Source organism: Melanerpes formicivorus, unplaced genomic scaffold (genome assembly GCF_026170545.1).
Source record: "Melanerpes formicivorus ecotype bairdi unplaced genomic scaffold, bMelFor1.0.p_v2 SCAF_34, whole genome shotgun sequence".
NCBI lineage: Eukaryota > Metazoa > Chordata > Aves > Piciformes > Picidae > Melanerpes > Melanerpes formicivorus.
This window is the reverse complement of record NW_027142386.1, coordinates 7012996-7024828: the sequence shown is the minus strand read 5'-3', so window position 1 is coordinate 7024828 and position 11833 is coordinate 7012996. Positions and strand designations below refer to the sequence as shown.

General features: G+C 56.5%; 2 protein-coding genes across 10 annotated transcripts; one reads left to right on the top strand and one right to left on the bottom strand.

Moving 5' to 3' along the window:
* Positions 1-1090: 1090 nt before the first annotated feature.
* Positions 1091-4799, bottom strand: ZNF703 (zinc finger protein 703). Its single transcript, XM_068156697.1, is given in 4 exon segments — positions 1091-2341; positions 2343-3027; positions 3029-3522; positions 4413-4799. Coding segments are annotated over 4 exon segments (1593 nt in total). The 5' UTR covers positions 4626-4799; the 3' UTR covers positions 1091-2140.
* LOC137450318 (uncharacterized) lies at positions 3680-11322 on the top strand. 9 transcript variants are annotated; one of them, XR_010989562.1, is made up of 5 exons: positions 4801-5034; positions 6265-6332; positions 6482-6646; positions 8156-8363; positions 10470-11320. XR_010989562.1 is itself a non-coding variant. In XM_068156700.1 (4 exons), exons 1-2 carry the CDS (start codon positions 3687-3689, stop codon positions 6662-6664), a joined length of 948 nt encoding a protein of 315 aa, XP_068012801.1. In that variant the 5' UTR covers positions 3680-3686; the 3' UTR covers positions 6665-7134; positions 8156-8363; positions 10470-11322. The 9 variants fall into 9 exon arrangements, 4 of the variants coding, with proteins under 4 accessions (XP_068012801.1, XP_068012800.1, XP_068012803.1 ...); XM_068156700.1 differs by lacking the exons at positions 4801-5034; positions 6265-6332 and adding an exon at positions 3680-4451 and having other exon boundaries at positions 6482-7134; positions 10470-11322; XM_068156699.1 differs by lacking the exons at positions 4801-5034; positions 6265-6332 and adding an exon at positions 3680-4451 and having other exon boundaries at positions 10470-11321.
* The last annotated feature ends 511 nt before the right edge of the window (positions 11323-11833 follow it).

Genomic DNA, 11833 nt, shown 5'->3' with positions numbered 1-11833 from the left:
CCTTCCTGGGTGAAGAGTGGGGGCACAGCCATGGCAGGGCAGCTCAGCATCCCTGACAGGGGAGGTGGGACCCAGCTGGGGGGCCGTTTAGCACCTGCCCTGCATGCTCCTCAGACAGAGGAAAGATTAAATGGGGAGGGGGGAGGACAAGCCTGCAAGCCTTGGCCTCGGCCTCTGCGGGAGTGGGTCTGAGACCCCCTTTCCGTCACAATTCCATCCCTATAACTTCATTCCTGCACCCAGGAGTGGGATTGGCACCCGGGCCCCCCCGGGGGCTCTCTGCATCCATTCCAGCTCCAACACCTTCTCGAACCTTCCCTCCGCCGCCACGCACGGGAGCACCGGCCGCTCCCTCCCGGGGAAACACGCGAGGAAACGGGAACCGGGGAGACCCCGGGGGCCCCCCGCATTCCTACACCAGTTCCCTCCTCGAACCGGAGCAGCACACCCGGCCCGTGGCCGGCAGCTCTGTCCCGGGAGGTGTGCGGGGCTGCGCTCGGGGCCGGGCTGGGTCCCGCCAGCACCGGCAGGACTCCGCAGCTCGGGACCGGCCGTCGCCGCCGCTAGATGGTGCTGGGAGCCCGCGGGCCCTGCGCAGGGGCTCCCGGTACTGGCACGGGGCTCTCCGTACGGACACGGAGACCACCGAGCTCCTGGTACGGCCACGGAGCACGCCTGAGCCCTCGGCCCCGGTACAGGCACGGACACCCAAAGGCCCCGGTGCGGGTACAGAATACCCCCGAGGGCCAGTCCCCGGTAAGGACACAGCGACCACGAACCTCCAACCTCGGTACGGTTACGGAACAGCCAGGCCCCGGCTATGAGCACGGAGCCTCCAGTACAGAGCTCCCCGCATCCCCGGTACGGAACGCCCCGAGCCCCCGTTACAGAACCCCCCCACCCCAGTACGAGCACGGAGCACTCCCAGCCCCACGACGGGCACACAGACCCCCAAACCCTCGGTACCGAGCTCCCCTTCCCCGACCCCCCCAGCCCCAGGCACGGAGAACCCCACCGGGCAGCACCGGAAGGGGCAAGGTAGGGTGGGGGGAAAGGGGTGCGGGGAGGGACGAGAGAAGACACCACAGGGTGAATATAACCAAGAGTCATTTATTAACAAAATCCGACTTACCGAGCCGAGCTCCTCCACCCGCCACGCTCCGCCGCCCTCCCGGGGCTCCGCGCCCTCCGCTGCCACCGGCGCTGCCCGCGGGAGCCGCCGCTCTTCGGGGCTCCCCCCGCCCAAAGTTTGTGTTTGTATGGCTGGGGAGGGTCACACAGCACTGTCCTGCATCCCACGGTTGCGGGGAGGGGGGGTGGTGGTGCGGTAGTCACGGAGGAAGGGCCACGGTGTGGGATCGGGAAGGGGCCGGGGCGGGGGAAAGAGTCGGTCAGCGCGGGCAGAGCAATCGCCACAGCCAGCCCCGGCCCCAAACACATCCAAAAAAAAAAAACCAAAGGGGGGTGGGGGGGGGGTGGGGAAAGAAAAACAATTAAAAAATATAATAATTAAAAAGGAAAAAAAAAAAAAAAGAAAGGCCTCTGTTAAGTTTACAACCGAAGAGAAACAGAATTCCAGAGTGAGAAATGCAGAAGGGAGGAGGAGGAGGAGGAGGAAGAAAAATGCTCTTTTTTTTTGTTGTTGCTGTTGTTGGCTTTTTTCGTTTCCTTGTGTGTCAGGAGTCATGCAGGAATTGCTCAGGGGAGGGGAAATGAAGAAGGGGGGGAAAAAAAAGGAGAAAAAAATAAAAACCAATTCAAAAGGAAGAAAAAAAAGGAAGGGGGGGGGAAAGGGGGTGAAGCAAAGCCCCACACCTGCAGAGTAAAGGGGGAGGAAGGAGGGGAGGGGGGAAGCATATTTTTTTTTGTATCTTTTTTTTTTTTAATATTTTCTTGTTATTTTTTTTTTCTTTCTTTTTTTGTTTGTTTTTTTTTTTGGACACAGACTGTTTGCATACCATCGAGATTCATTGGTGTATTAATGCACTTATATTCCCAGCTTTAAGCTAACATACAGTAAATAAATACACAGTCCAAGGAAGGCAGCGGGAAAAGGGGGGGGGGGGGGCAGGGGGGAAAAGGAGGTGGGGGGGGCGAGGAGGAGGAGGAGGCTTGGAGCAGAGGAAGGAGGCTGCTGGAGTTACTGATATCCCAGTGCAGAAGCTGAAGTTAGTCTTTGGCCGTAGAGAGCGTATGGAGAGTAGTAAGGTCCGGCGGCCGGCAAGGAGGGCACCGGCAGGGCACCGGCCGTGGGCAAATGGCTCTTGCCGTAGGGGTGGTACCTGTTGAGTCCCAAAGTGTGTGGGCTCCTCAAGGAGAGGGAGGCCGGGTAACGTGTTGGGGCTCCCTGGGGCGGCGGGCGGGAGGTGGAGGTGGCAGGAGGCCGCGGAGCCCAGCCCGGAGGTAGGGTAACCTGCCAAGAGCTTTTCCGCCCCTGGCAGGGCCGTGTGGGTCCGTAGGTGGGTGAGCAGCTCCTCCGAGGTGGCAAACCTCTTGTCGCAGGGTCCGCTGGCAGACACCCAGTTGCATATGTGGGGCAGGGGATCGTTCTGCAGCATGAAGCCGTAGGTGTAGAGGGGGTGCCCCGGCAGGCTGGGGGTGCCGCTGGAGGAGAGCGTGGTGTGCACCGAGTGCAGGGGGTGCGTGGGGTACACCAGGGGGTATCCGCTCTTCAGGCTGCCAGGGTCGTGCACGCAGCTGGAGCAGTTGCTGGAGCCCAGGTGCGAGGCGCTGTGGTAGCTCAGGCAATAGGGGTCCCGGCATAATCCCTGCATGAAGGAGGGCGGCGAGGCCCCGGTGAGAGGGCTGGAGCTGGGCGGCTTGCCCGGCAGCCCCAGCGCCCCTGGCAGCTGGCTGCCCACCAGGCCCGGCTTGGTGGGGTCCAGCCCGGGCACAAACTGGGACGGGTAGCCGGCATAGGCACCGACGATGGAGCCGTGGTAGCCGATGCTGGAGGGCGGCAGAGGGAAGACGGAGTGGCCTGGCTTGTAGGGCGAGACGGGGGCCACATGGCCGGCGGGGAGGCAAGGCTGGGGGCTCCGATTTGCGGCCCGAGGGGGGCTCGCCGTGCGCCCCAGCTTCTGTCACCCCACGTCCCAGCCCCCCGCTCGTCCCCTCGGGGCTGGGCTTGCCCGTCTCAGGCTCCTTCTTCTCTTCGGGGCCCTTGGGGTCGGTGTGCTGCGGCGAGGCGCCGCGGGAGCTGCCGGGCGAGGCGGCGGCGTGGGGCGGGAAGGGTGGGCAAGCGGCGCTGGGCACCCGGAAGCCAGCCTTGTCCGTGCCACCTTCCTTGCGTGGCTCCCCGCTGCCCTTCGAGTAGGGCTTGAAGCTGGACTTGTCCTCGGGCGGCGTGTCCCCGCTGCCCGGTGCCTTCAAGGTGGCAGGGCGGGCGGCGGGCTCCTTGTCGGCGGCGGGCAGCCCGGCGGAGGCCACGGCGTTGAGTTTGGAGGAGGGGGGTGGGTCGGGCTTGCCAATCTGCGAGCAGGTCTGGGCCAGCAGTGCCAGAGGGCTCTTCTTGGCGTCCAGCTGCGGAAGGAGCGGAGCCGGTCAGTGGGAGAGCCCCGACAGCACCCCCAGCCCGGCACTTCTCCCCTCCCCTAAATCCCGAGACCAGCGGGGCTGGGCCAGGCGCTGAGCGAGGGCACAGGGGATGAGGGGGATGAGGATGTGACCTGCTGGGGAGAACCAGAATGGGGTGGGGGGAGCCAGGCTGCAGCGAGGAAGGGGAAGGAGCAGCGCAGGGGGAGCTAGAATCCCCGGGAAAGGAAGAGCCCGGCCGGGAGCAACCGGGAGATCCGGGAAAGGAGAGTACGGGGAGCCACGGGAAGGGATCCGGGCGGAGGTTCCGGAAAGTGATGAATGGGAGCCCCGGGGAAGGGAAGGAGCCCAACCGGGAGCAACCGGGAGCCCCGGGGAAGGGAAGGAGCCCAACCGGGAGCAACCGGGAGCCCCGGGGAAGGGAAGATCCGGGCCGGAGGCTTCGGGAAGTGATGAATCGGGAGCCACGGCAAGGACAGAGCCCGGCCAGGAGGAAGCGGGAGCCCCAGGAAGGGAAGAATCCCGGTCGGAGGAAGCGGGAGCCGCGTGAAGGGAGGGAGCCCGGCCGGGAGCAACCGGGAGCCTCGGGGAAGGAGGTACCGGGAGCCACGGGAAGGGAAGATTCGGGCCGGAGGCTCCGGGAAGAGATGAATCGGGAGCCACGGCAAGGACAGAGCCTGGCTGGGAGGAAGCGGGAGCCCCAGGAAGGAGGGAGCCCGGCCAGGAGCAACAGGGAGGCGCGGGGAAGGGAAGAAGCCCGGCCGGGAGCAACCGGGAGCCCCCGGAAGGGAAGAGATTGGAGTCCAGGGCAAAGCGGAACCCGAGAGCCCCGGGCAGGGGGGAGCCCCGGTGATCGGTTGGGACCGGCGGGCACTGACCTCGATCGGGCTGACGGGCGTGGAAGAGAGCGGCTGGAGGTACTCGGGGTGCAGGAGGTGGCCGCCGTGGGCGCTGAGCATCTTCAGGACGCGGATGGGCAGCCGGCTGGCCTGGCGCAGCGGGTCGGCGGGGGGCGGCCGGGGCGACGGGGCGGCCGCGGCTCCGCGGCTCGGCGGGGTCCTCGGCCGGGGCCCACCGGGGGCACCGCTCATTTGGGGCTGGGGGAGGAAGGGAGGGGAGGGGGGGGAAAGGGAGGAGGAGGGGAGGGGGGGGGGAGGCGGCGCGCCGGGCTCCGCGGGGCCGGGCCGGGCCGGGCGGGCGGCGGAGCGGCGGCGGCGGCGGCCCCGGCGAGACGAAACCTTCCCCCGGCCCCAGCGACACGTCAAATAGCCCCGATGGCGGCCGCGCTCCGAGGGGGCCGCAGCCGAGCACCAATCCGAGCCCGGCCGGGCCCCCGGGGCGGGGAGAGCGGCGGCTGGGGGGGAGGCAGACACCGCCCCCGGACACGCCCCACGCCGGGAAGAACCGGGAGTGGGGCGGAACGGCTGGAACGGCACGGCGCCGCACGGCACACCGCACCACAGCTCAAGTTGTATGGCATGGTATAGCACTGCTCGAATGGTATGGCATAGCATGGCACAGCTTGGCTGGAATGGCATGATACAGCATAGTACTGCTTGGCTGGCACAGCATGGCATGGTATGGCATAGCTCAGATGGCACAGCTTGGCATGACATAACTTGGCATGGCATGGGTGACATGATTAGGTATGGCATGGCACTGCTGGTACAGCTTGGCAGAACGTGGCATGGCTCAGGTAGCAGAGGTTGGAATGGCTGGCATGACTTGGCATGGCATTGCACAGCTTGGCTAGCATGGCATGGTGCTGCTAAGACAGCTTGGTATGATATGGTTTGGGTGGCATGGCATGGCACTGCTGGCACAGTTTGACATGGCATGGTACAGCACTGCTGCCACAGCTTCTTACTGCACAGCATGACTCAGCTGGCATGGCTTGCCCAGCATGGCTTATCATGGCATGGCTCAGCTGTCACACCATGGCATGGTACTGCTGGCAGGGTTTTGATGAGATCAGCCTAGCACAGCTAGATCTGCATGGCACAGCTCAGCACCCTTGCTGCCATGCCTCCTGCACCCAGTCCCTGTGCCCTCTGACCAGCCTCACCCCTGCATGCCCAAGAGTGGCGTGTCCGGGAAGGAAGGCAGGAGCTGATGGCATCACCGTGGCATTTTGGTTGGAAAAGACCTTTAAGGTCATCAAATCCAACCATTAACCCAACACCATCATGGCCATTAAACCATGTCCTGAAGTGCCATGTCTGCTGGGTACTCCTCCTGCAGTGCCAGGCAGCCACATGCCAGGCTGCACAGGCTGGACCCATCTGCCAAGTCTGGTACCAAAAAGTAAAGAGCTGAGTGTTTGGTTGGGTGACATCACCACTGAGCTGCTCAAATCAAAGCTGACCTGGAACAAATTCCCCAGGGAGAGCCTGGTCACCTGTCCCTCTGGGCTCTGTGCTGTGCCACCTGCACCTTGGTCACTCTGAACACTGGGCATTTCCCCCCTCTCCTTCATGGCTGGAGGTGGATTGTTTGCCAACAGCAGGCTCGTGGCGATTGCTGCTGCTGGTGGTGGTGGTGGTGCAGGAGACACTGAGGAGGAAGCAACTTCTCTGGGGCCTTCTGCCCTCTCTGCCTTCCCTGGGTTTGGGTTTCAGCCCCTCTCTGCCAGCCCAGAGAGGGGAAAGCTGGAGGGAGGCAGACACCTCTAATGAATCATGCTGAGTCCTGACAGGAGCTTTATGTTCCAACAAAGCTGCTATTATTAAGTTCACACAGCCACCCCTCTCCAAGGCTGCTCCAGCTTCTGGGAAAAAAGGCTTTGCTGGATTTCCCTGGTGAGCACTGGCACGGCCCCGGCGCAGCCCAGCAGCCAGTCCCACTTCTCCAACCCCTATCAATCATGCCCACGGTCAGGGCTTGTCGATTTTCCCTCTTTGTGAGGCTTTTTTTTCTTCTTCTTTCCCCCCTCTGCCTTTCCCCAAAGCTGACCACAGGATTGATTCAGGGCTGGGAGTGGGAGGTAAGCGGAGAGGAGCTGCCTTTCAAAGGAGCCATTCAAGGAAGGAGGAAAAAGAAGAAAGTCTTCCCTCAAAGCCACTCCAGTCCTACGCCAACGTCAACAGAGGTTAACAAAACAGCAGAAAACAAGGTGGGACCAGTGCATTAGAGCCACAGGGATGGGGATGCTGGAACACAAGGAGGGCATGAAGCAGCAATAGATACCTCCAGGTCTGCCTTTATCATCCCCCACCCCAAGCCTGGGTCAACTTAGAGGCCTGATCCTGCTCTACTCAGCACCAGACAATGTGTCTGGATTCATCTCATGTTTGCTTCATCAAAGGGTTGTGGTGGGTCCTGATGATCCCTGCCCGGTGCTGGTGCCCTCCCTGTCTGTGGTTCTGTCACCTGCATAGGTCCTCTTTGCACTGAGGACAGCAGTGACCAGAGGAGAGGAAATGAAGCTTCCCTCCAGTAGGAGCTCTCTAGAAGGAGGCTTTCAGGTCTTGTTCTGCTTCAGGACAAGTCACTCTCTGCTTAGACATTGCCTGTGACAAAGGACATTCAAACTAAAGAGGCAAGAGCCTTTGCCAAATGGAAAGAACACAGCAGGATGGGCATCCAAGATTCCCTGTGCTGGTGAGGCCATACCTCAAGTACTGGGTTCAGTTTTGGACCCCTTGCTCCAAGAAGGTGCTGGAGCATGTCCAAAGAAGAGCAACTAAGCTGGTGAAGGGCACTGAACACAAATCTCATGAGGGATGGCTGAGGGAGCTGGGGTTGTTTAGCCTTTGGAATAGGAGACTGAGGGGAGGCCTCATTGCCCTCTACAACTCCCTCAAAGAAGGTTGGAGCCAGGTGGGGGCTGGTCTCACATGCCACAAGTGCCAGGACAAGAGGAAATAGCCTCAAGTTGTGCCAGGGAAGGTTCAGGTTGGATACTGGGAAAAATTTCTTCCCAGCACGGGTTGCCAGGCACTGGCACAGGCTGCCCAGGGAGGAGCTGGAGTCACCATCCCCGGACGTATTTAAATGCAATGTGGATGTGGTGCTGAGGGATGTGGTTCAGAGGCAGTGGTTAGCAGCACTGGTGGGGTTGTGAGTTCCAGGTGAGTGGAACAGGCTGCCCAGGGAGGCGCTGGAGTCCCCACCCCTGGGTGGATGTGGTGCTGAGGGACCGTGAGCTCCGGGCGAGCCGTTGGGCTCCAGGATCCCTCCCAAGCCCAGCAGTTGTGTGGTTCTGTGATCCTCCGACGCTCTGTAAAAGCCGAGCGTGTCGGAGCTCGCCGGGGCTGCTGCTTTACGGGGAAATCATCCTCAATTAGCCACCCAGTTAACGAGGCAGCGGCCGAGCCAAAAAGCTCCGCAGTCAGCGGTTTTCCCTGCCCTGCTCCCCGGTCCCACCTCTTCCCCAGCGCCGCGCCAGCCCGGGGCTGGCTTTTAGCTGCAGAACAAGTGCATAAAAATGATCTTATTTATTACAGGAGACATGTTTTAAAACAACTGACAAAATTGCAAGATGTAAAACGACAAGCAAGTGCTTTTTGCTTCTCTTTTTTCCTTTCCCTCCCTTTTTTTCCCCCCTTTTTTTCCCTCCCCAGCCCATCTAGGCTGGCTGGCAATGACAAAAATAGTGTTTTCCTTTTTTTTTCTTTTAAAGTTGGAATTAATCTTTCCTTTCCCGAGCAATCACGGAGCAGGAAAGAGCAGGAAGACGCTCAGATATGGACTGATCCTCCCAGGGGTGATGGGTGAGCAGCTGGGCAGTTCCTTTGCCTCTCTGCAGAGAGGTTCACACTCAAGAGCAGCCTGAGCATCACAGCTCCCCCCCCCGCAAAAGAAAACAACAAACAACCAACCAACCAAAGGTGAGGGCTTGGGGGTTGAGCTTTGGGTTTTTTTTCCCCCCCTTTTTAGGAAATTCCATTTATTTCCTTTTATTTCCCTCCTTTTTTTAAAATTCCCTTTTTATTTAATTCCTTCCTTTTAAGATTCCTTCCCCACCCCCCTTTTTTTTTGTTCCTTTCCCCTCTTTTTTAAAGATTCATTTCCCCACCTTTCTAAAATGAAATTTCCTCCTTTTATTTCCTTCCCCCCCTGTTTTTAATTCATTTTCTCCCCTTTTTTAATTCCCTTTCTCCCCCTTTTTTAATTCCCTTTCTCCCCCTTTTTTAATTCCCCTTTTCCCCTTTTTTAATTCCCCTTTTTCCCTTTTAAAATTCCCTTTCCCCCCTTTTTCAATTCCTTCCCCCCTTTTGTAATTCCCCTTTTTCCACTTTTTAATTCCCCTTTTTCCCTTTTTAAATTCCCCTTTCCCCCTTTTTCAAGTCCTCCTTTCCCCCCTTTTCAATTCCCCTTTTCCCCCCTTTTCAATTCCCCTTTCCCCCCTTTTTTAATTCCCCTTTTCCCTTTTTTAATTCCCCTTTTTCCCTTTTTTAATTCCCCTTTTTCCCTTTTTAAATTCCCTTTTCTCCCTTTTTCAAGTCCTTCTTTTTCCCCTTTTTTAATTCCTCTTTTTCCCCTTTTTTAATTCCTCTTTTTCCCCTTTTTTAATTCCTCTTTTCCCCCTTTTTTAATTCCCTTTTCCCCCTTTTTAAATTCCCCTTTCCCCCCTTTTTAATTCCCCTTTCCCCCTTTTTTAATTCCCCTTTTTCCCTTTTAAAATTCCCTTTTCCCCCTTTTTCAATTCCCCTTTCCCCCCTTTTTTGATTCCCCTTTTTCCACTTTTTAATTCCCCTTTTCCCCTTTTTTAATTCCCTTTTCCCCCTTTTTTAATTCCCCTTCCCCCCTTTTTTCAATTCCCCCTTTCCCCCTTTTAATTCCCCCTTTTCCCCTTTTTAAATTCCCTTCCCCCCTTTTTTAATTCCCTTTTTCCCCTTTTTTTTAATTCCCTTTTCCCCCCTTTTTAAATTCCCTTTCTCCCTTTTTCAATTCCTCCTTTTCCCTTTTTTTAATTCCCCTTTTTCCCTTTTTTATTCCCTTTCCCCTCCTTTTTTAATTCCCTTTTCCCCCTTTTTCAATTCCCCTTTTCCCCTTTTTTAATTCCCTTTTCCCCCTTTTTTAATTCCCCTTTTTCCCTTTTTTAATTCCCCTTTTTCCCCTTTTATATTCCCTTTTCCCCCCTTTTTAATTCACTTTTTCCCTTTTAAAAATTCCCTTTCCCCCATTTTTAATTCCCCTTTTTCTCTCTCTCTCTTTTTATTCCTTTCCCCCCCATATTTTTATTCCTTTTTATCCTTTTTTTATTCCTTCCCCCACTTTTTATATTCCTTTCACTCCTTTTTAAAATTCCTTTTTCCTCCCTATTTTTAACTCCTTCCCACCCCCTTTGTTTTATTCCTTTCCCTCTTTTTTACTCCTTTCCCTCTTTTTTACTCCTTTCCCTCTTTTTTACTCCTTTCCCCCTTTTTTACTCCTTTCCCCCCCTTTTAATTCCTTTTTATTCCTTTTTATTCCTTTTTATTCCTTTTTTATTCCTTTTTAGTCCTTTTTTATTCCTTTTTTATCCTTTTCATTCTTTTTTACCCTTTTTTATTCCTTTTGATATGTTTTAATTCCTTTTTATCCCTTTAAAATTCCTTTTTATCTTTATTTTTTCATTCCTCCCCTCTCTTTTTATCCCTTTCAATCCTTTTTCTTATTCCTTCCCCCCCCCCTTTTTATTTTTAATTCCCTTTTTCCCCCCTTTTTCCTTTTTTCCTTTGCTTCCTTCCCCTCTTCCCTTGATGTGTGACTAACAGCTGGGGTGGTTTTGTGTGTGTGTGACAGATCAGTGGGGTCTTCCTGTTGTTGATGTAATGAAGCTGTTTCCTGGTGTGAAATTCTACAGGATAAATTGCAGGAGGGGGAGGAGAACATCCCCCACTTATCAAAGGAGGAAAGCTCCACGGGCAGGAGGCGCAGGCAGCAGGGCCGATGGCAGGGCATGGTGGCTTTACTGCAGGGTTGTGATTTTTGCCTCCTTGATCTCCTAGGAATGGCTCAGGTTGGAAGGGATCTCAGAGATCATCTGCTCCAACCTCCCCACCGTGCCCAGGGACACCTCTCAGCTAGACTCAGCTGCTCAAGGCTTCATCCAGCCTGGCCTTGAATGCCTCCATGGAGGAGGCAGCCGCAGCCTCCCTGGGCAGCCTGTGCAAGACACTCACCAGTCTCCTACTGCAGAACTTCTTCCTCAGCTCCAGTCTAATCCTGCTCTGCCTCAGCTTCAAACCATTCCTTCCCCCTTGTCCTGTCTCCAGATCCCCTCAGGAATTGTTCTCTGTGGTGGTTCTCACAAGGTGTGGCTGACAAGGACAGTCTGGGGGCGTGGGAGGGGTGGGGGGGTCCCCAGCAAGCCTTGACATCAAAGTTATACTGCAGAGCTGTATGAAGCCTTCTAGCTCACATGCCTCAGTTTCCCCATCTGTGCAAGGTGTCAGTCTCAACCTCCATCACCAGCACCATTTCCAGTGAGGCTGGGGAGACACTGGCACAGGTTGCCCAGGGAGGTTATGGATGATCCTTCCATGAAGGTGCTCAAGACCAGGCTGGATGAGGCCTTGAGGAACCTGGGCTGGTGGGAGGTGTCACTGCCCATGGCAGGGGGTTGGACCTGGGTGATCTTTCAGGTCCCTTCCAGCCAGAACCATTCAGTGAATCTATGAATCAGAGTGATGGGAAGCGGCCCTGGGATGTCCCAACACCGCCTGTGGCAACATCTCCCCCGCAGAGAGCTGCATTTCCCACGGCTGGCATCCACTCAAGCCCTCCTGGAGGATCTCAGTGGCCTCATTTTGTCCTCAGACACCCACCAAAAAATAAATAAAAAAAGAAGATGAAAATCACTTTTACCTCTTTTTCTGTCATTTCTTTGCCAGTATTACTTAAACCATGCAAATCCAAACAACTGCATGAGGGCAGACTGAAGGAGTTGGGGCTGTTCAGTCTGGAGAAAAGAAGGCTCTGAGGTGACCTCATTGTGGCCTTCCAGTATCTGAAGGGGGCTACAGGAAGGCTGGGGAAGGACTGCTCAGGATCTCAGGGAGTTGATAGGACTAGGGGGAAGGGAATGAAGCTGGAGGTGGGGAGATTCAGGCTGGAGGGGAGGAGGAAGTTCTTCCCCATGAGAGTGGTGAAGCCCTGGAATGGGTTGTCCAGGGAGGTGGTTGAGGCCCCAGCCCTGGATGTGTTTAAGCCCAGGCTGGACAAGGCTCTGGCCAGGCTGATGTAGTGTGGGGTGTCCCTGCCCATGGCAGGGGGGTTGGAACTGGATGATCCTTGTGGTCCCTTCCAACCCTGACTGATACTATGATACTATGATACTATGGACAGGGGCTACTCCCACCAGACCAGGCTG